We start from the raw sequence: 24,145 nt of genomic DNA on the forward strand, positions 1-24,145 counted from the left end.
TTGCCAATCATATTTCAGACTAGGAGTTAATCTCCAAAATATATAGAGAACTCACACAACTCAACAACAATAAACAAACAACCCAATCAAAAAATGGACAGGGGATATGAACAGACATTTTTCTGAAGATATACAGATGGCCAATAGGCACATGAAAATATGTTCAACATCACTAATCACTAAGGAAAGGCAAATAAAAACTATAATGAGTTATCACCTTACACCGGTTAGAATGGCTACAATCAACAAGACAAAAAATAACAAATGTTGGAGAGGGTGTGGAGAAAAGGGCACCCTCATACACTGCTGGTGGGAATGCAAACTAGTGCAGCCACTATGGAAAACAGTATGGAGATTTCTCAAAAAATTAAAAATAGAAATACCACATGACCCAGCAATCCCAATACTGAGTATCTATCCAAAGAACGTGAAATCAACAACTCAAAGAGACTTATGCACCCCTATGTTCATTGCAGCATTATTCACAATAGCCAAGATGTGGAAGCAACCCAAGTGCTCATCGACTGATGAATGGATAAAGAAGGCGTGGTATAGGGGCTGGCCCGGGGGCCCAGCGGATAAGTGTGCACGTTCCAATTTGGCGGCCCAGGGTTCCCTGGTTCGGATCCCAGGTGCGGATGTGGAACCGCTTGGCAGGCCATGCTGTGGTAGGCGTCCCACATGTAAAGTAGAGGAATATGGGCATGGATGTTAGCTCAGGGCCAGTCTTCCTCAGCAAAAAGAGGAGGCTTGGCAGCAGTTAGCTCAGGGCTAATCTTCCTCAAAAAAAAAAAAAAGGAAAGAAAGTGTGGTGTATATATATATATACATATATACAGAATGAAATACTCCTCACCCATTAAAAAAGACAAACGTGTCCCATTTGCGACAACATGGATGGACCTTGAGGGTTATGATGTTAAGTGAAATAAGGCAGACAGAGAAAGACAAACACTGCATGATTTCACTCATATGTGTAAGATAAACAAACACATGGAAAAGAGAATAGACTAGTGGTTACCAGAGAGGAAGGGGGTTGGGGAGTGGGAATAAAGGGTAAAGGGGCACATTTATGTGGTGACTGACAAGTAATAATGTACAACTGAAATTTCACAATGATGTAAACTCAATGATGACCTCAATAAAACAATAGATAATAATAATAATCAACACACTTTGGTCTTAGAGTATGCGGCATAAGTATTCAGTTTGGAGCATTTCCAAAATACAATAAAACTCAGACTAACTTAAGCTATGATTTCTTTTACTGTGCATCAAATTCCATCCCTTTGTGCTATGGATGGTTAAAAAACAGCTTTCCTTTCACTACAAGCATTCACTATAAATCTTATAAAAATAGATATAAATGACGCTAGTGACCTATGACCACCCTCAGAATGGTGTTCCTCAGGAGTCTCCTCAGATTTAGATGGGAATTCATTCAGATCAGAGAATTTTGGAGCTTCTCAGTTGAAACACTTGAAAGTTCAGTAATATATCTGGGCTCCCTCTACGTCGGACTCAAGTCTCAGGCTCTCACTTCACTCAGAAAGTATCTGCTCAAAATAACTGCTTTTTCCTGTTGTTCACTTCGAACAATTGCTTTTCCTTTCAGTTTACCAGAATACAGCACAGTGGTTGACCAAGCAAGCGATCATGCAACGCAGAAGTCGTATAGCGAAAAACACAAGTCAGTGTGGAAACTTAATCAAAGTTCCCAAAAATGCGGGCTAATGGGCAGCAGCAGACTAGAGGTAGTATGAACCATACGTTCTCGGGAAACTGGTGAAGTCCCAGGGATTAAGGGCAATGACCTAGGTGACCAAACTGATGAAAGTTGGGTGGACAATAAAGGGCCAGTTGGCAACCCAGTTGCAGGCAGAGGCTGAAGACAACAATCTTAGAAAGCTAGGTGTGCAATACAATCAATGCAAACCAAAGTCCCAGGCCAAGTGTAGAATAAACACAACTCTCCCTGCCATACACATAGGCAGCCCTCCAAGGCACATACTCAGCCTCCAAGACACACAGTCAACTCCCCAAGGCTGTAACATTGTGTCTCCCTCCAAGAAGACAGGCTGCTTCTTGGCTCTAGAAGTGGGTCTCTATTTCTTTGATCTCATCCAATGACAAGCCTTGGTCTTTCTATCCTTGGCTCTCGCTAAGACTCATGTGCTTTCCCAGCTAGTGTGGGTTCCAGTTCTGCATCAAGCTCCAACCTAGTCTGAGTGGCCTCTCTAGCGAGGCCTGCAGTGGTCCCCCTTGAGGAAGAGGAAGCCAGAGTGGCTGAAGAAATGAGAAGTGAAGGAAAGTGGTTGACACCAAAGGTGCGTGACAGCTGGAGGCTAAGATGTAGGCCCCCAAGCTGAGCATGGGGGCTGGTCTTTTTGCCTTTGTGGGGTCCCCTCAGTCTCCTTCTAATCCGGCAAACTGTTTCAGATGCACCAAACTCAAACAGAAATTTAGACTGATGGCTATATATTAATTTTCCATGGGAAATTCAGCAAGAATGTTCATGAACGCACATCGCAGGTGGCCAAGTCAGGCTCTGCTGCTTCATGCCCTGGGCAGCAAGCTGGAGACAGGTTGGAGTCTTTGAGCCTGATGGCCCCATGCACCATCTCCTTTATAGGGCTCATGCAGGGTGGACATTTACATTCTCTGGCCAGGACCAGGACACTGTCTTCCTTGTTCAGGCAGGAGTTGTACTGCCCAGCTGCTGCCCTGGGAATCTAGGCTCTGTGGTAACAATCCCTCTTTCCTGGGCACTGCCCTTCTTTAACCAGAAGGCAGCATGGTGGAGAGCCTCATGGCTGTCCCTGACCATTGCCAGCATAGCAAAGTCCACACAAACCATCAAGGTCCTGGAGTCATCTGGTGTTCATCTTTGTGAGATACCAAGCACAGTGGTCATCCGAAGACAACCCAAGTTGTCTCTTGGAACTAAGCTCTCTTTCAGGGTCTTGGATCCACTTTTCACTAGAAGGCACCTTGGACAGAGGAAGTCACAGCTTTTGTGGCTAAGAGCTGTAGGGGCTTTTCCCTCAGCCCCAGCCATTCTCTTCTGCACACAGTTACTGCCAAGTCCTTGGCTAGGAAGGGTCCGGGGGGCTAGGGAGGATCTTTGCGCTCTCCAGCTCTCGTTCCTGGAGCTCTCACCACCCTCTGGAAGCCTTGAATCTGGCCAGTGTTACCTTACCCTGCCCAGCCCACCAAAACTCAAGATGGCCACTTCCAGGAATCACACGACAGAGCTAGCCCTTCAGAGCCATGTACTAGGCTTTCTTGAGTTTGACAGAAATAGACTTTTGCAGGCCGAGCTTGCAAATCCTGAATCCTACTAACCCAAATGCTAGGAGATGGGACACATGCCCATGGACCCTGAGAAAGGAGGCCCTTTGTTCCCCCAAATCTTTGTGCCTCATTCAAGTGAATGGATCCAGTCCAAGATGAGAAAGCAGCCTTAGAGATCAGTGCCTTCCTAAAAACTCTAGGCCATTGGCCATTTCCACCCCTGGCAGCCTCGGCATCTCTCCCTAGAGAGACTAGAATTATGCCCAGGCTTTTGCTATAAAGTCAAGTAGCCCTGTCAGAAGAACCCAGGAAACAGTGTGGTAGAGTTTAAAGTTTATAATTGATTTTTTCTTTAGTAACTTGTGGTAGGCAGAATTCTAAGATGGCCCTTACTATCCCTGCCCCGTGGTGTCCACAACCTGTCTAAACTTTCCCCTTGAGTGTGACTTACTTCTAACTGAAAGAAAACGGCAAAGATGAAGGGATTTTGCAGATGTAACTGAGGTTCCAAATTAGTTGAGTTTTGTGCAAAGGGGAGATTATCCTGGGTGGGCCTGGCCTAGTCAGATGACAGCCCTTTGAAAGAGGGACTGGGCCCTCCCTGCAGTCAGAGATTCTTCGTGCTGACTTGGTGAATTAGGCAGTGTGCTCAGGAAGCCCACATGGCAAACAGCTGCAGATAGCTTCTAGGAACAGTGAGTGGCATCTAGGACCTGAGGACAGCCAGCAAAAAGTTGGGACCCTCAGCCACGCAACCACAAGGAAATGAATTCTGCAAACCATCTGAACAAGCATGGAAGAGAGGTCTCCCCCAGTTGAGCCTTCAGATGGAAACGCAACCTAGCCAACACCTTGATCACAGACTTGAGATACCCTGAGCAGAGAACCCAACTAAACCTGGATTCCTGACCCACAGAAACTGGGGGATAATAAATGTGTATGTTTTCACCCACTAAGTTTGTGGTGATTTGTTACATAGCAACAGAAAATTAATACATGACTATAAGCATATATAGTCTTTGCTATAATTCTCTTACAAATATTTCACATTTTAGTTTCCAGTTGTCCTCCCAAATCACATTACCAAAGATTCACAAAAATATTTTTAAGAAATCTGAATCATCACCATGCAACAAGGAAGAATGCACTCAATAATCGAAGCTTTGGGAAATTTTCAGAAGGTCAAAAATAGAAAGTTTAAGTTAAAAGCTGGCAATAGAATTCTTACGGAGGAAACTATTTTTGTTTAAAAAAAATGCTTTGGTCGGGGCTGGCCCCGTGGCCGAGTGGTTAAGTTCGCGCGCTCCGCTGCAGGCGGCCCAGTGTTTCGTTGGTTCGAATCCTGGGCGCGGACATGGCACTGCTCATCAAACCACGCTGAGGCAGCGTGCCACATGCCACAACTAGAAGGAGCTACAACAAAGAATATACAACTATGTACCGGGGGGGCTTTGGGGAGAAAAAGGAAAAAAATAAAATCTTAAAAAAAAAAAATGCTTTGGTAAAGCATTTGGGTAAAGGTGGATGCTTATGGCATGAATTAGCAAAAAAATAAAATAAGACACAGCTAAATTGTTCTGCATTTCAGGAATTTAGAGGATTTTAATAAAGAATGAAGCTGGGAAGTGATGGGAATGGAAGAGAATTTTGAAGACAAGGGATAACTAATATTCACTTCTAATTGTTTGTATATCTAAAATATAATACTATCTGTAGTAGGCAGAATAAGGGCCCCCTAAAATGTCCACGTACTAATCCCAGAGCCTGTGAATATGTTACCTTCCATGGCAAAAGAGATTTCATAGATGTCGTTAAGATCTTGAGAGAGAGAGATTAACCTGGATATTCCATTTAGGCCCAATGTAATCACAAGGTCCTTACAAATGAAAGGGAGGTGGGGGCAGGAGGGTCAGAGTCAGAGAAAGATTTGAAGAGGCCACACTATTGGCTTTCAGGTTGGGGGAAAGGCCACAGCTAAGCAATGTAGGCAGCCTCTAGAACCTGGAAAAGGCAAAGATGTGGATTCTCCCTAGAGCTTCCAGAAGGAAAAAAGCTCTGCCAATATCTTGACTTTAGCCCAGTGAGACTCATGACAGACTTCTGACTTCCAGACCTGTAAAATAATACATTTGTGTGCTTGTAAGCCACCAAGTTTGTGACAATTTGTTACAGCATCAATAGGAAACTAATACACTCTCCATTCACATTGTCTAAATGCCCAAAGTCCTTAGTGAGATTTTGAGTGGAAATTGTGAAAAGGAGCTGAGTTCCATGGGTAGGTCAATGTGCGTGGGACAGGGACCCCACAAAGGAGGGTGAGATGATCCATCCACCGAACTAATTCGTAAGAAGCAGAAACTAGGCCCTAAAAGTTGATCATGGGAATGTAACACACCCATCTCCACTCACTCACGGACTCTTCAGAAATCTTAAAACATAGTACTGGATGCTCCACCAACTTTGGGATGGAGGGGTAAACCAGTCTTACCCAGATCTTTTGTCTTGGGTTTAGACTGAGAAGGAAGCCAAGCAGTATCCATCAGATTTTGATTTGACACAGAAGTAATAAGATATTAAATGAAGCATTTTCTTTTTTCTTATGAAATTTTATTTTTATGTTTTTGAATAGTAATACATTTACATATTTAAAATCAAAACAGAATAAGAAGATAGATACTCAAAAGATTCACTCTCACCTTGTCTGGCTCCCCCATTCTCCCTTTCTCCATTTGCAACCATTTCCGTTAATTCATTATTATTCCAGCATTTCTTTATATAAAACTAGAGAAATGTTTTCATTCCCCCTTTCTTACACAAAAGATAGCATACCATATATGCTATACTCCACCTTGCTTTTCACATTAAAACAATACATTTTAGAGATCTCTCTGTTATCAGTGCATAGAGTCCTTCCTCATTCCTTTTTCACAACTGCACGATAATCCATTGTGTACCATAGTTCGTTTAACTAGTTTCCTCCTGAGAGGCACTTGGGTTGTTTCCAAGCTTTTGCTATTATAAACTATGCCACAGTGAATAACCCCGTGCATGTGTCATTTTGAACATGTGCAAGTGAAACCACAAGATAGGTCCCAGAAGTCGGACTGTGGCGTCAAAAGAAAAAGGCACCTGGATGAAGGCCATGTAAACATTGCCAGATTCCCTTCCATAGAGGTTGTTCCATTCTGTACTCTCAATATCGTGCTTAAGCGCCTGCTTCCCCAAGTCTCAAAAAAGAGTGTGCTGTTGAATTCTAGATTTCCTCCAATTTGGTGGGTTAGAAATGATATCTCACTGACATTTTTCTTAAGAGTGAAGTTGAGCATCGTATGTTTAGGAGTCATTTGTATTTCTTTTTCTGTGAACTAATTTTTCCATCCTTTGACCCCAAATTGGACTTCCTTTATTTTGACCAAAGTCCCAAAAACCTGAGAAGAAAATAGTAGGTTGCAAGTACTCCCATATTCTAAAATGAGGATTTCCAAATGGTCTTATGACCCTTAGCCCAATACCTGGATATGAGGTGGTTTAAAATTGAAAAAGTCAAAAGAAAGTAGTTCTTTGGAGAAAGCCGTTAGTGTGCTGAGCATTTTCTAACCCCTACCGCAGTGGTAGGGGTAGGGGGTTCTCCTCCGTACAAGACTAGAAAGAGGAGCTTCAAGGGGACCCCCACTCAGAGAATTTGACTTGTGTCCCCTAAAGCTTTGGAAGACAGAGTGGCCTGCTATCTGATTCCAAGGATAAGAAACCCAAGGGTCAAGAAGCTGAGGCTGTCAGGCCAGCAGCAGGACAAAACAGAGGGAACCACACTGGAAGCAAACTAGACTTCCACTACGGGGAGAACAAAGGTCTAATGGGTAAGAAAACTGAAGTCTGAGGCTGGAGCTATTCGCGACGGTGGGGCGATCCTCCATTTGGCATGGCAAGGATCTGTGAGTTTCCATAGGTCAAGTAGATACTCTGGAAGAGCCATCTTGATGAGACTTTTCCCCAAAAAGGCAGATTGCCAAGCAAGAGAACTCCAATAATGCCAGCAGCGAGAGGCTGTGGGATGCTCTCTCTGGGGCAGGAGCCAAGGTAGTGACTCGAGAGTTCAGGGTAACAAAATGTAAAGTATCTAGACATACACAATGAAAGGTAAGCTCAAATTAATGACCTTGTAAATGGAAAACTAGAATATTCTGCACAGGGACACACACAAAAACCAAACAAAGACACATATCATCTTCCGGGATAGGAGCACTCTTTATTTAACACCTCCTCAAGAAAAATATTAAGATTTTGGGGGGAAACTGACCAAATAATTCTTTAGTTTATGTTTAATAAATATGTATACAAGAATAAATATATAACAAAAGCTGAGAATTAACAGAAAAAGAATGGTAACTTACTTGGTATAAAAAAAAACCCTATTTTAAAGTTACAGCAGGTGGTGTTGGCACAGAAATAGATCAACAGAGCAAAAGAGAAAGTTCAGGAGTAGACTCTAGTATATGGTTCAGTATATGATTCAAATCACTAGGGGAAAAAAATAGCAGTCAATGAACATTAATAGGACTATTGGCTAAACCATTTAGCAAAAATAAAAAAAGATTCCCCCTAACCTCACTGCTCTTACTAAAAGACATTTCAGATAGATTAAAGATTTCAATGTTTTTTAAAACTGCTGAATTATACTTATTACCTTGAGATCAGAAGGTTCTTCTAAGCGCGGCACCAAAGGCAAAACGCCACATAAGGAAAAAGACCGCTAAATTTGCCTATACAAATTTAAAGTGTTCATGTGGCAGCGTAAGACACAAACAGGGTCAAAAGAGAAATGATAAATTAGAAAATTTGTTTACAAAATACATGACAGCTAAGAGTGAAAACTACTATGCTACAAAGGGCTTTTTCAAATCAATAAAAGACAAATAAGCCAAGTATTGAGAAAAAAGGCAATTCACTAAGACAGAATTACAAATGGCAGATCAACATGCAAAACAGTCAGAGAAATGCAAAAAAAAATTACAACATCATTTTTCACTTACTATGTTAACCAAGATTAAAGACATCCATGAAACCCAGTGGGGTTGAGGCTTTCTGCTGGCGAGAATATAAACTCTCGGTGAGATTCCTCTGACAATACGTAGTAAACAGAAAATATATATAGTTTTCATTCCAACAATTTCACTTCTAGGACCTTAGCCTAAGTGATAACTGCAGACAATTATACAGACTTGTATAAGGATAGTTAACATCTGGAAACACTCTAAATCCACAAGGCACAATAGAGTACTGGTTACATAAACAATGGTACAAACTGTAAATGCAGTCGTTATTGACATGAAAAATGCGCCCAAAACATGTTGATGAATGAAAGAAGCACAATTATTACAAAGCCACATGCATAGTTTGACCTCATTTTGGTAACCCTGTGTTGTACCAAAAAAAGTATGGATATGGATACACACACACACACACACACACATCACTAAAATGATTCATTCATTCTCTTTCTCTCTCTGAAACAATGAGCTTACACTGCTTTTTTAAATTGATGTGCTTCATTGTATCACCCGCCCACAAACCTGGGCACAGAAAAAGTCACACCTTCCACCCTCTCCCAAACTGGGCGCTCCAGTTTAACCAACAATGGTGTGGTAGGCAAAAGGTCCTTAAAACACTATTTGATTGACTACTGCTACTGGTTTTCTCTTAGACAAACAGAATGGAACAACAGAAAATCAGAATGGGAGATTAGCAATAACAAGGGAGCATTGAGAATTCTTTTCTACTTCCTTTAAAATCAATTTAAATATTAACTTTATTCCAAGTTAATGTGGAATTTCAAGATAATCACTTCTGCTCTGATCTTAGCTTAAGCACCCAACTGCAGTTTCAGGTCTTGAGTCAGAGGTGGACTGTTATCTATTTCCCCTGCTTAACCTCCACCTATTTGTTTGGTAGTTGGTGGCTCCTAGAAGTGATGGAGGGCAGGACCTTACAGTGAAAAGATAGGTATAAAAAGACATGTGCCATAACAGTAAAGGCAATGGTTAAAAATATATATATTGTTTAGAAATCTAAAGGCCTGACTCTCCCAAGACCCAAAAGTACTGTCCAAAGATTAGCTCAAGGCCGATCAAACCCCAGGAATGAGAAGTAGACCTGCGATCAGAAGACGTGGTCCCACAGTTCAAGCCACATATCTGTCTGAGCCCACTTCTCCATTCTAAAACGGGAAGACAATAACCCCTAACCTTCCCACCGCACATAACTGCTGTGAGAACAGGATGGAAGCACACGTATAAACAAAAAGCATGGTGGAGACAAATTAAAACTATGGGTGCACACACACAAATCGGCCATGGAATAATCTGCTCCACATCTGGGCAACCCCTCAGTTTTGATTCCTAGTCTGAAAGGGAGCTCAAGACTGGATCTCAGTGCTCACCTCTACATGCTGTCCCCAAGGGCGTAAATAAGGAAAAGATCCTTGCTCTATCCCCACCTTAGGATCTAGCTTTATTCAGTGGCATTCATTGGTCCTTCAAAAGAAGCAGCCTGCATTTTCCCAGGAAGACCCACTATCAGTCTCCCGAGATGCCCTCCTGCCTTAACCAGGAATCCACTTGGAAAAAAAGAACAGTATTGTGGTAAAGCTACCAGGAATTTTTAAAGAACTTAAAGCTGCCTTCGCGTTTAGGAGAAAATTATCAGAAAAGAACTGTAGAAAAATGGTATATCCTTTTGCAAATATTCAGTACGTGCTTCTGTTAAGTATCAACACTGTGCAACTCTGGGTACTAATTTGGAACATTTAGAGGAAGTGACAAAGTCCGCGTTTTTGCTATTTTAGTACTCTTTCATGCACTGCTGTTGTATTTCTGCACTGTACCTAGAACATTTTATTGACTACCCAGTCAGTTATTTTAACCAGAAACTTTTGATACTAAGCAAGTGGGATTTCTTCCTTTCCATGAAAATTATGCTAAATCCCCAGGTGGACAATGGTAGCTTCTCTGGCAGTTCATTCTGGAGCTGGAAATTAGGGGGGCTATAGAAACATATGCTGTTTAGAGAACCAGTAAAAAAATAATAATAATAATATGGGAGGGGAGGCTCATTTTCTCTCCTTGGATAGAGGAGGCTTTGAGGAAAATCCTTACTCATCAGAGACCCTACCCCATACTAACCACAATAATTTGTAATGATTCCAAATTTAATTCAAGAGCTGTGAAAATAGTATGAGTTCGAATTGCTGCACATAAAAATTAAAATGGAAAGCTATTTGTACTAGTCTATTGAGAGTTCTACTCTATTATTCACCTAAGATGAGAGCAGGAAGGGTTCTAAATGTTGACCCTGAGTTGTAGTCGGAGGTAGCACCTCAGAGGACAAAGGACAATTTTTCCTAATATTGCCCTGTCTAATACTGGCAGGGGCCAGCAGCTGACAGTTGGCATTGACTACCCAAGTGTCAGGATATCATCTCCCTCTCTCTGCCTCTTCCCATTTGAGTGGATACTCTTTGGGCCAGATCCCCCAGGGTGGAGCAGCTTCATAGACAGTTTCCACCTGTTCCTATTGTTGCTATCGTCTCCTCATCTGCCCACAAGTCCAGGCTACTCAGATCTGTCCGTCACCAAGACCCAGTGAGCTGGTAGAGAACATGCCCACCTACCACGTTGGAAAGATTGTCCCTTTTCCTCAGGACCACTGTTGCACAATTCCAGGACTACATTCATATATGCTGTGCCCCGAGGTTGTGCAATATAACTGGTCTCCTTCTTCCTCCCCCATGCTTTTTCTTCTCCAGGCCTAGAAAGGGAGGGAGAAGAGGGAAGAGAATACCACTGTTCCTTGGAGAAGCCACAAGCCTCTGTCTTTCTTCTCCATTTGTTTCTTAGTGAGCCTTGGAGTTACACTGTCGGTGAGGGAGGAAAGTTACACAATACTGATTCAGGCTTTAAGAGTCAAATCTAATACACACCATCTACAAATCCCGCATGTTGACAGTAGGCCCAGGACTGCCTACATCTAATGTGTCATGGTTCCTGGTAAAGTAACAATCCCAGTTACCGAGGCTGTAGATGAAAGAGATGATCGTGTCGCCCACATTGATCCCCCTTCCCTGTAAACACATGGACTCTGGCCACGGGCTTGATATCATTTCAACCCGTTAGAACTACATGACCACTGAATCTAAAGGGAGGCAGAGCACTTTTAGGAGACGCTTAGTTATAAAAACATTAACCAAGGCTGCTATGAACATTCAAGTAGAAGAGAAGAACTGTCTAAATTAACAGAATATTTTTACTGGAATGAAGACTTACGGCTTTTGAACCCATATAAGACAAACGGAACTGTATCAAAGCAACGCTGCCTAACAGACTTGCAGGGAACTTACCAGAGTGGCCAGGCTAGCGTACTTTCTGATTACACGTCAATTAATTACAGGAAGAAAGCTGCTTTTAAAGTGTTTGACAAGTTTTCGTATGTCAATAATCTCTATCTTTTTCAATGGCTGCCTTCATAAAGTCAAATTCTAGCCCAAACTTAAGTCCAATTCATTGATTACTATAGAAGAATGGGTTCTAAATTAATTCACAGAGATGCTATAAAGTAAGATGCAGAGACTCTCTTTCATTCAGTGTCTAGAGGAGCTGACTCTCAGGCACCACTCAGAGGAAGACACAGGCCCAGCCCACGCGATCTGTAGCCTGTGGTCAGTATTACATTGTATATCAAGCATCTCAAGTTCATAGACACAGAACTGGTCGTGTAGCAGGGAAGACGTCAGCAATTCCTGAGTTTCCTCCTTTTGGGGGATTCCTTAAAGATAGTCACCATCTTGAATCCAGGAATGGGGCCACGCTGGAAACGGAGAAAGTTGCAGACCCACACACACACCCGGAGGGAAGCCACACGGGCCTCTGTGCAGGCACCTGAGCAGCTGCCATGACATCTGTCCCAGCAGCAGTGCATCCTCCTCTCATAGCGTCCGTCTGCGATCTAGACAGGGAGGCGGAAAAGAGAGTCCACTGACACGCTTTGGTTTTCCCATGGTGCATCCCTACGTGCAGCTCATACACACTCTTGGAAAGCAGCATGGAGATCAGCCACCACTCTGAGGGGCCAGGGCAGCCACCACTGACCCTGCTCTTTTCCTGGGCCAGTTGCACATCCTCCTCCCTACCCTTTCACCCGGGGAGTGTCTGCTCAGCCCAGGACAACCTCTACCCACATCCCCTGTGACCCTCCTCAATCCCAGCTGTTCATGACACCAACCCCATCCTCCCTCCATTCCATTCATTTCTCAAGAACCACAGTCTCACATACCACACTGCTGAGAAAGGGAGGAATGCCAGAACAATCACGGCAGCCACGGAGCCCAGCCCAACGCCCATCATCTGCTCTAGCGTGAGCGACGAATCTGTGGGACAAAACCACACACTGAGCCCACAGCGCACGGAATCACGGCCCTCCGGGAGGTACATACCCACCTGTGCTCACTCTGTTTTAACCCAGAGCTTGGTCCCATTTAACAAACCATCCTAAGAAGGCCCAGAGAGCCTCTGTGCCCCCTGAGTTGGCCCTAGTGAGGTAGGGCCTCAGGAAAACACAGTTCCAGGGTATGTCTGAAAAGGAAATGTAAAACCAGGCCACATTCAAGTTACAAGGAATAAAAAGGCTGATCTTGTCAAGCATATAAATACATCACACTGTGTTGCTTTTGTTGGTCCTCTCCCAAGTCAATGACACTTGACGGATTTTTATGGGCCGTTTTCCTTTGTAATGAGAAGAAGTCATTCGGACATCATTTGGATTTTCGCTCCAAAAATGATAGTTACTCCAGCAAACCCTTCTCTGTCAGATAGTCATCTGCCAGTTTCCCTACACATCACGGAGGGCGGTACCTCCCTGCTCCACTCAGCAGATTGCCATGAGGATAAAAGAAGAAAATGGATGTAAAAGCTCTTCAAAAGACATACATATATTCTATTTGGGGTGCATCACATGCCAAGTCCAGGGAGATCCCTGGTTATAAATTGAAAAACACCCAGGTTTGAGTTGCACATTTGGGCCAAGTGACTGGATCAGAGTATCATGTTCTAAAGTTCTCATCTTCATTTGCAAACACTTACTTCGTACTTACTATGTGCCAGATACTGTTCTAATTACCTCTCCTAACCACCCAGTGGGTACTAAGATAATAGTACCAGGTATTATAATAACAGTACCCAGTGTAATAATAGTACCCTGAGGACTATTATTATTCCCATTTTACAGATTAGAAACCGAGGCAGGGAGCGGTTAAGCATCTTGCCCAAAGTCACTCAGCTTGTATATGATAGAGCCAGGATTCAGACTCAAGCTTTCTGGCTCCAGTCTTTGCTTTTGACCACAGCACCATGCTTCCCAGTGCAAATCTGAATCCAGCTCTGTCTGCAGCAGAGCGGGCCATGTTCCCTGCTAAGAGGTCAGAGGTGCAGGCCCAGAACTTTCCTGCACAGGCTGAGGATGATGGGAGCTCAGGCTGCAGTAGTTCAAGTTCGTCTTTGGAAGAACAAAATTCTGTGTGCAATCATGCCACCAGACATTGAAAAGATCTTGGAGGCTGACTCTGCATGTATAGAATTAAAAATAAAAATACCACCAAGCTATGGAATAAGCGTAAGGAAGTGTATCCAAGTCCACATTTTGCCAGATGATTTGTTGCGGCTGTTGTTGCTGGAATATCAAATTATTTCCTTTTTTTGTACCCTCCTTTTACCGATGCCCCAGGGATGTGCTTTGTCTGCCCCTTGGGTAATCCAGCACTGCCTTAGAAGAGCTGAAAACAGCAAAAGCAAAGATCTGTTACGTAAGGGGGAAGGGGCTGGAGGGGAAAAATCATAGCCCCTGGACTTGAGACTCTCAAAACATGCATGCCTTGTTTCCCCGGCAGTGAATAAGGCACATGCGAGAACGAGTCAAGCTACTTAACTATTTCATCATCTAATCTAAGATGTCCAAGAGGGTAGCCACTAGCAACAATGAGGCTATTTAAATCTAAATTAAATGAAGTTTAAAAATTCAGTTTCTCGGTCATACTATTTCAAGTGCTCAATTTCAAGTACACATTGCAATGCTCAGTAGCCACACATGGCTAGTGGCTACCCTATTGGACAGCACAGCTTTAAAATCTTTCCATTGTTGCAGAAAGTTCTACTGATTGGCACTGCTCGGATCTCTACCGCCAGGTTAAGAGCAACTTGTTTGACCGGAGACTCTATAAATCAGCTGGCGCCAGCAAAAGCCGCCGGGGAACACACCTCTGGCTGAAGAGCCCTGCAAAACCCATTACCTTAGAAAAAGCTGTCGAGAGACTTTCCAGAACAACATGGCGTATATTGTTTGGCCACTTTTAGTATTCTGAAGAAAAAAGGGCTTGACATTTTAAGAAGCCATATTATAAAATGGAAGGAGAGGGGGTTAAATTAGAAATTAGTAAAGAAAAAAACTGGGGGACTGACTGAATTATTAGGTATTAAAACAGTGCAATATCGGTGTAGGAATGACTCCGTTGGAACAAAACAGAAAACCCAGAAACTGACCCCACTATATCAAATAATTTCAGAGTTTGACTACTGGAGTCAGGTTGTCCAAGTCTGTATTTAAACACCACCACTCCCTAACTGAGTGACTCTGGGTGAGTTATGCAGTCATTCTGTTTCCCCACGGAGGGATGATATAAAAACATGGGAATGATAACAATGGTACCTTACAGAGTTATTGTGAGAAATAAATGAGTTAATACAGGTTAGAACTGCGCCCGGCACATAGTAAGCAATTGGCAGATGGTAGCAATTGTTCATTATTGTTGTTTTGTTTCAAAGCATTGGGAAAATGATACATTATTCATGAATAGTGTTGAGAAAATTGGCTAACCATTTAGAACAAAGTAATTTTGATCACTAGAACTATATACTATATATCAAAATAAAATCCAGATGGATTAAAGACTTAAACTGAAACTAAAAAAATTAGAGCAAAATGTAAGTGAATATTTACCTAATATTAAAGCAAGGAAGAATTTTCTAAGCATAATTATTAATGCAGAAACCTTAAAAGAATGAGATCTGACCATATTAAAAATCATACACTTCTGTATACCAAAAAGTATTATAAGCAAGCTTAAAGGGCAAATGGAAAACTGGGCAAAATATTTAGAATAACAAATGAGCAAGAGGTTGACATATAGACAGTGTTACAAATTAATAAGGAAAAGACAAATTCCTCAATAGCAAAATGAGCAAAATCTATGAAAAGGTCAATCACATATAAAACATGACTATAGATGATTATGAAACCTTGATCAACTGCTCTCTTACAGGCAATAAAAATGCTAATTAAAACATTGAGATGCCACTTTTGTGCACTAAAGTTGTTAGGTTTTTTCTTTGTTTGTTTGTTTGGTGAGGAAGAATGGCCCTGAGCTAACAGCTGTTGCCAATCTTCCTCTTTTTGCTTGAGGAAGATTGTCCCAAGCTAACATCTGTGCCAATCTCCCCCTACTTTGTATGTGGGATGCTGCCACAGGATGGCTTGATGAGCGGTGTGTAGGCCCATGCCCAGGATCTGAACTGATGAATCCCAGGCTGCCAAAGTGGAGCATGCAAACTTAACCACTATGCCACCAAACTGGCCCCAGAGTTTTTTGGTTTTTTTCTTTAAGAGAAAATACAGCATTGGAGACAGCAAAAAGAATCTAGTACTTTCCTGCACTGGTTATTTCATCTAGTCTACCCAGTATTCCTCCCAGTTTTAATCATCAATGTTTTCTCTATATTTTTTCCTCTATAGTTTCATCGTCTATATATTTGTCATCACTGATTGACAAAAACGTTGAACTGAAGATGACTGTGGACAGTGGCACGTGTCCTGCATATTCCTGGATTTGACATTGATAAGCAACCTTTGCGTAGTCATTTCACCAGTTTCTAAGCTCACACACAGACCTCATTTCCCTACGTTGTCCACGGACATTGTTAAATGTTGGCAGAAGTCAAAATACATTATGCCTGCTGTATTGCCCTAACCAACTAGTGACTCTGTGCAAGCAGAAAGGAGAGCAAGCTGACCCAGTCTGCTCAAAGCTCCCGTGCTGACTGCCGGGAACTGCGGCTTCCTCTACCAGGCAGACACAGGGCCATCTCTCGACCATGCTGCCTGGCCTCGACTTCAAGCCATCATCATCATCTGCACTTTGCAAATCCTACCCCCCTTGTTTAAAGTTCCATGTTCTTTGCCCATTCCCAGTCTTCTTACTTTTCTCTTCTTCATCAAGATTTCTCAAAGATCACTTGCAGAGGTTTATCCATCTTATTTGCAAATTGTATGAACCTGCTTGAATGTGCTTAATCCAGGTCAGAAGACTTTAACTTTGTAGGGCAGTTAGCTCTTCTCTTGCTTTCAAACATCCCCTGACAAACCAACAGGACAGAGGCAAAGTAGGAGTGGAGGAACCTTTCTCTTGACCATCCCTGAACCGGGCATCATTCACCTAAGCAGAGGGCCCAACTATTCCTTACTCTAGATGCAAGTATTGGAAAATCATCTTTATTTATTCTGCGTAACGAAACTTGGGTTTGGGCTCTGGGCATGATTCTTGCTGACAGTACAGTTCCTGGCTATATGTCTTTTTCTCTACTTTGCATATGTACTGTGTGAAAACCTCAGTGAGTCCAACCAAGAGTGCTCATGGTGTAGCCACATAGGGACGTCATTAGGGACTTCCCCCATTAATTCCCTACTGAGAAAATTTACAACTGGCCAACTTGAATTACATTTTTTAGAGCTTTGCCTTCCTCTCGTTACCCTCCCTTCCACGCTCTCATGTCATGAAATCATGCTTATTTTTCTTCTGAATCACTCGTAGAATATTCTTTTTTAAGAAACCCAGGGGAGTGAATCATGTGCTATATCCCAGATTCCCAGTGACTCATTTTTGGAGAAAGTAGCTCCATTAGGGTCAAACTCCACCATTCTCTTCGGGGTGGCTCCCTGAAGAGGGACAATGCTCAGGAGGAGGGATGGGGCTTCTCTGGGCTTATCTCAACACTTTCACTAGTGGAAATATCACAGGTGCTGAAGAGCAAGTTAGAAAGGCCCTTTTCCTACCCTCACACTTTGTGACAGCTTGAGGATTTCCTATGCCTGTGGACAGTTTTTCATGACTTTACACAAGCAGGGTCATTTCCTGAAAGCAGCAATTCTGTTCTCCAAAAGGTACAAATAATCAGCACCGTGACTTCTATTTAGTGTGTTAAATTTCTCTGTGCTATTCTAGGGTCTCCTCACTTGAATTCCCTGCAGAGTAGGAGATGGCAAAGGAGATCAAAGTAGAAAACTAATTTAGAGATAAGTAAAGGCTGATGAATTGGCAACATTATCCAATTCCTTTCCTATCGCAGCTTAATAAACTCCCATAAACCTAGCAGCTAGCACCCATTTATTAGCTCACAGTTCCGTGGGTTAGAAGTTCAGGCCCATTGTGACTGGGTCCTCTGCTCAGGGTCTTAGAATACTGAAATCAAGGCATCAGGTGGACCACATTTCCCTCTGGAGGGTCTGGGGAAGCACCCGCTTCCAAGCTCATTCAGGTTGTGGGCTAAATTCAGTTCCTTGCAGTTGTAGGACTGAGGGCCCCCTATTCTTACTGGCTGTCAGCCAGGGGCTGCTCACCTCCTACAGGCTGCCGGCATCCCTGCCATGTGGTCCCCTCCATCTTCAAAGCCAGCGGGAGAAACCCTTATGTCAAATCCATCTCTCCCTTTGAATCTCCAATTTCCCCTATCGCTGACCTCTAGACCCAGATTTAAAGGGCTCATGCAACTGGGTCAGGTCCATCTGGATAACTTCCCTATTTGGGACCTTAACTACTCTTCAAATCCTTTCACAGCAACACCTAGAACAGCCTTTGAATGAATAACTGAGAGAAGGTGGGTGTACACCAGCGGCCAGAAACTTGTGAGGCCATCTTAGAATTCTGCCTACCACAATTATGAAGGTTTAAAATGAGTATGTGTATGTCTGTGTGTATACATACATATACACAGCATATACATACATATACCCACACACTAGGCTTCTATCTTGGTGTAAATCCTCTCTGGCTTATTTAATTTGACAGTATTGCACTCAGCTTAATTTTTCATCAAACTGTACTTCTGGTTCCCTGGTAATCATTCAATCCAATTCTATAGATGCTGATTAAGCACCTACCATGTGCCAGGCACTGCCCCGGCTCTTCCAGTGCTCTCCCTCAAGGGTATGAAGTCTAGTAAGACAAGACGAGTGTACCTGTTGCTGTAAAGTATGGCAGGATGGCTAGAGAGAGGGAGAGAGAGAGAGATCCTGGCCCATGCAGGAAATAAAAAATGCTTCAAGGAGGAGACAGCATTTGATTTTAACCTTGAAGAACAGGTGGGATTATAATAAACAGAGATTATAGGAAGGGTATAGGGCAATCCGGGGGCAAATAAGCAACTAATCATATGAGCAAAGATAAAGAGAGAAAGCAAGGGCCACATCCAGAGAAGAGCTGGCACATCAGTCTGAATGGAGAAGAATGAGTGATGCAATTAGAAGGCTACGTTGGTGTCAAACTGAGGCCTGGGTGACCGGACTAAAAGATAATGGAGAACCATGGACGAACTGTCAGGGGAAATAAGAAAATCAGCGCCGCGCTTTAGAAATATGAGGCAGGTGGTAGCGTGCGGGCTAGAGTGAAGAGGGAAACCCTGAACGCTTGTGAGGGGGGTTGAGAAAGGAAGCTGTGCTAGTCATCCATGATACAGATATCAAGGCCTATCAGAGAGGTTTGCCCAAGGGGCAAAATGAAGGCAAAAGAGAAAGGAGTAGTCACTAATGACTCAGAGGTTTCATGCTTATGACTGAAGAATGTCCCCTGATTAGTTTATCATCTCACATAGATCAAATGACCTTGCTCTGTGACTCAAGGGATCAGAGACTCATAGTATTTCGTGGCCAGAAAGGATCTCAGAGACCTCAGGAAGAAGCAATTGAGAACCAGCCAAGTTAAATATAATTTCAAAGATGCTCAGCTGATAAAGGGCAAGGAAGCCCAGGCCTTTGCATTTCCCATCAAACTGACTCCTGGTTCCTTGGTAATCATCACAATGCTCTTTTAGGGGCAACTTGCAAAAGGTAAATAGCACAGTTCAGCGCTGGGCAAAGGCAAGAACAGGGCTGTTGCTTCACATAAGTGAACTGGAACAATTTCAAGACTAATTCGGAACTTCACTCTCTCCAAATTACTTTCTGAAATGGCAGCCTCCAGAATGTCTGCAAAAAGAAACCGAAAGAGATGAAGGCACAACACAGGTAAACTTTGTGCATACAGAAATATATGCTAGAATTGCCTTCAGAATTTCAACACAGCAGTGGGTTTTCTATTATCTCCAGAGCTTTCCAGGAGCTTGAATTCAAAGGTTGGAACTCTCTTTCAATACTGGTTCTTAAGTTGAGGCGTAGGGGAAGGCACTGCCAAAAGCCACTTCGATATTTCCAAAGGAAAATCCTCCCTGTTAACTTAATCACGGAGAATGACTGCAGCTGGCTCTTTGGCCATTCCTTCAACCCAGTTTGAGTGCTTGCTAATCATACCAAATAGTTGCTAAAAACTGTGGATTCTGGAAGCTATTTTCTGTGGCTAGCTAGGATGCTTGCCCATCACCATTCTTCTGATAAAAGCTCTTTTCCTTGTGGGAACTCCATTCCCATCCTTAAAGTTTTAAGGAAAGCGCTGGCAGAAAAATTCCCAAATGTTGGAATGTGTGGTTGTTTCTTGCGGCCTTCATTAAACTCCAAGAAAGATAACTTAGTCTATCTGCATGCAGAAACATAACAGGAAACATCTTTGTTAAGAGAGGCCCTCACTTATTATACTAAGTGAAATGAGTCAGACAGAGGAAGACAAATATTATATGATCTCAGTTATACGTGGAATCTAAAAAGCTGAACTCATAGAAATAGAGACTAGAATGGTGGTTTCCAGGGGCTGGAGGATGGGGGAAATGGGGAGAATTTGGTCAAAGGGCACAAACTTCTACTTATAAATGAGTAAGTTCTGGAGATCTGATGTACAGCACGGTGACTATAGTTAACAATACTGTGTTGTCCACTCGAAAGTTGCTAGGAGGGTAGATCTTAAATGTTCTCACACACACACACACAAATATATTTATATATGGTAATTAAGTGAGATGATGGAAGTATTAATGAACCTTATTGTGGTAATCATTTTCCAATATAAACATGTATCAAACCATCACGTTGTACACCTTAAACTCACACAATGTTATATGTAAATTACATCTCAAGAAAGCTGAAAAAGAGAGAGAGGCCCTTGCTGACTGGCAATGGCAATCCAAGACGGCTGATGGTCAGGTGATGGGCCTTGCTCAGTTGGAAAGCCACGTCCTCTACTCTGGTTGAAGTTGGTGTGAGTAGAGCCAAAAAGATGGAAAATATGATCAGGAGATAAGCAGACAAATGAAGGAAGCCTAATTCTCTAGGTCCCTCCCAAACATTTCCTGCTCCTTACCCTCTACTGACAGAGTAACAAAACCCCATTGTAAAGCACCATCCACTAGAGCCTTCCTGGAAGCAGGGGTATGTGGGTGCTTCCTCACCACCCCAGCCTATTGTTTTATGCTGCTCTGGGGTAAGGGGCAGGATGTAAAGGGTTAAACTGATATTTGGACTAAGAGCCAGAATTCCTCGGGCTGTTGCTAGGACTCATAAACCACAAGGAAAAGGTCCAGATTCAAAGGTCATAAACTTGACAAGATTTCTGGTATTTGCGACAAACTAATGGAATTCCTGGGAATCAAATCCACTGGCTAGCTGCCTGTGGGTTTAAAGCAATGTCCTGCCAGGGAAATCCCAGCCTGGCACACAAGGACCTGTGATTGCTCAATCTCTAAAGTAATTCCCAGGCCCGCATAACGGAGAACTGCCCGTGTGAGGCAGAAGGTTTAAGCTGTGCAGTACTCAGCAGAACTCCTGCTCGCTGCATCTCTTAGGTGCGGCTTTGGAGGAAATGAACAAGGGTCCTCTCCCATAAGGCAGAGCCCGAGGCAGACAAAAGGACTGACCAAGAGACCCATTCTGCTGCCAGGGCAGAGGATGCTTGCTTTTCCTGTCCAGCAGGATGCGGTCATTGTTATGGGCCCCCTGACCACTGCACAGCACTTTATCTTTTCCTCCTTTCTAAATGGAAGTACTTATTGTGGTTACCCAGTTTTCTCTTTCATATTATATACTGTGGTTTGAGAATGATTAGATTTGCCATTTTGTCACAGATTGCTAAATAGATCATGAGAAGCACATCTGGATTTGATCAAGAGAAATGGATCATCCCCTGGTCTTGGAGCTGGATGCAGTAGGCTCACCTTTAAGCTGTCTTCCACTAGGGTTCCATTTTGATTGTATGGAGGATAATTCCACTTTCTTAATGGAGGGTGTTTTTCTTAACAGTATATATGTATGTGTGTGGACACACTCAGCAGCCAAATGGTTGAAAGTAGTTGACTGTTGTAGCTCTTTGTTTGGGTCTGCCAACATGTTTTTCTATGCCTCTCTTCTTGATGGGGATCACGTCTCCCTTTCAGTGCAACTCTGGTGGGGTTGTCAATCACACTGACTGGCCCCCAACCGGCCATACGAGGAAGCCCAAAACCCAAGGCAGGCCAATCATAGTATCCCATCTCCTATTAACATTTACCCAACAGAGTCAGTTAACCTAGGAGAAAAGATTCTTTCCTTGAATTGAAAAACTTTCTGTTTCCACTGAAGTTGCTGAGCTGGGGCAGCTGGGTCCCATCCCTCCCCACCAAATGGTCTACAGTAGAAGAAAATAGGCCAACCCACACTTAGAAACAGAGAGCAGAGACAAGAGACACAAAGGGAGAGTTCCACTCATGGTGTTGAGGCCCAGGTCCCCAGTTCCTGGAGTCCCCAGGATCTTGCTCTGGTTTGATCTCATAAGCTCCCGCCCCCTCATTCTTTTCAGCTATGACTTCTTGCTTAAGCTAGTATGAGATGAGTTTCCATCATCTGTGACAATTTAAAAAGAAATCTCATTAACATACACTTGATGCCACAGATCGGACAGAGGAGAAATAGGACAGCATTCTTAGGCAGAAAATAGGTTTACCTTTCACCTGAGTCCAAACTGCACAGGAGTATCTTCTCACCTATAAAGGAAAACACAGCAACACGCATAACTAGGTGGCACATGATGTAAGTTTAAATAATACACCTTAGCCCTCCAAGTTTCAGGGTTTTACTACTTAATTTGGACTAGAAGATCTTTAAAGTCTCATCTAGCTCTAACACCCATATGATCACCAAGTGTTTGAGGGACTGGCGTGGGCAGCAGAGACAGCAGTGACCCCAGGGATCAATTCTATAGCTTTCCAGTAGATCTCAGACAGCATACACTGCAGGTAAACAACAGGCACAGCCTTAAGTTTCATTCCCCTTGCCAGCTCAGAGTCACTGACATTGACTGCCTGGAGAACTATGTTGAAAAGGATTCCGAGGTCACATCCTGGTTCAGCAATAAGTAGTGATGCATGTTTTAGGCAAGGTTATGAGAAGTCCTGGGATATAATAATACTTCACATATATAGATGATATTTACCCAGAAAACTTAGTTACCCAAAATGTAGCCAAGAACCAGGAAGAGAACAAAAAGAACATGTATAAAAACTCAACCGTGGTAGAAGAGATGCATTAACTCATTGGAACGAGATGCCTTCTCTTCTTCTCCCCCACATTATCATATGCATATTTGTCTGTTAGGAATGCTGAGATTACTGTCTATGATAAAACTGATCAAAATATTCCCCTGAGGAAACTGAATAGCAGGGGTTAGAGAAAGATCCCTCTAACTTCAATAGGAGATTCTCTTTCAAATGACAACCTTGGGCATTCTGGTTTTTATTTTATTAAAAATTGAAAAAATATATTTACTCTGAAAAATTCTGGGAAAAGCTTAAAAAGGCCATAGGATTTTGAATGTGACTAAATTTTGCCTTGATGCTAAATGTATCAAGTACATCTAATAGAAAATAATATGCAAGAATAACCAATGAAGGATGCATTTCAAGATATTGGAGAAGAGACCTCAAATAATAAGGCAGGTACTAGGGAACTGAGTGCATGAAAGAAGAGAAATTGACAGGGCCAGGTGAAGAAGCGACCGCATTAAAATGGAGTGCCTTGATCGGATCTGCATTTTATAAAACTCATTCTGGCAGTAGTATGGAGCAAAGAGATAGGCAGAATAAGAGACAGGAAGATGAGTTAGAAAATTGATGTTCAGACAATGAATGTCAAAGGCTAAACAGTGCTAATGAAAAAGGAGAAGAGAGGATGATTTTAAACAGCATTAAAGTGATAGAATTGACGCAGTTTGATGATGGACTGGACAAGAAGATAAGAAAAAGGGAAGAGACAAGAATTATTCCTAGGTTTCTGTCTTAGCAACTGGGAACGTGGTGAAGCTATTTATTGGGACAGATACACAGAAGGGAAAAAAAGTGGGGGAAGTGGGAAACTCACACTTCCTGATTTCAAATTTTACTACAAAGCTACAGTAATCAAAATAGTGTGGTACAGGCATAAAGACAGACATATAGACCAAAGGAATAGAATAGAGAGCCCGGAAATAAACCTTTGCATATATGGTCAAATGATTTTGTTTTTGTTTTTGTTTTTGTTTTTTTATTTTTTTAGTTGCATAAATTAAATTTTATTTTAATGGCAGATAGACGTCATCTAAATGAATCAC

The 24,145-nt window shown here is 42.6% G+C and overlaps 1 protein-coding gene across 8 annotated transcripts in view; it reads right to left on the bottom strand.

Moving 5' to 3' along the window:
* Positions 1 to 24,145, bottom strand: part of SUSD1 (sushi domain containing 1) — a 183,105-nt gene that overhangs the window by 52,949 nt on the left and 106,011 nt on the right. For 6 of the 8 annotated variants that reach the window (XM_070251348.1, XM_023628658.2, XM_023628656.2 and 3 more), the window contains 3 exons: positions 22,505 to 22,544; positions 12,619 to 12,712; positions 7,519 to 12,291 (listed from right to left, as the gene is read on the bottom strand). In XM_070251348.1, the coding sequence (XP_070107449.1) occupies position 12,291; positions 12,619 to 12,712; positions 22,505 to 22,544 (135 nt within the window). In that variant the 3' untranslated portion in view covers positions 7,519 to 12,290. Of the gene's footprint in view, positions 1 to 7,518; positions 12,292 to 12,618; positions 12,713 to 22,504; positions 22,545 to 24,145 lie in introns of those variants that run through there. The other 2 variants (XM_070251350.1, XM_070251347.1) reach the window with 1 other exon arrangement.

Source organism: Equus caballus, chromosome 25 (assembly GCF_041296265.1).
Source record: "Equus caballus isolate H_3958 breed thoroughbred chromosome 25, TB-T2T, whole genome shotgun sequence".
Classification (NCBI taxonomy): Eukaryota; Metazoa; Chordata; class Mammalia; order Perissodactyla; family Equidae; genus Equus; species Equus caballus.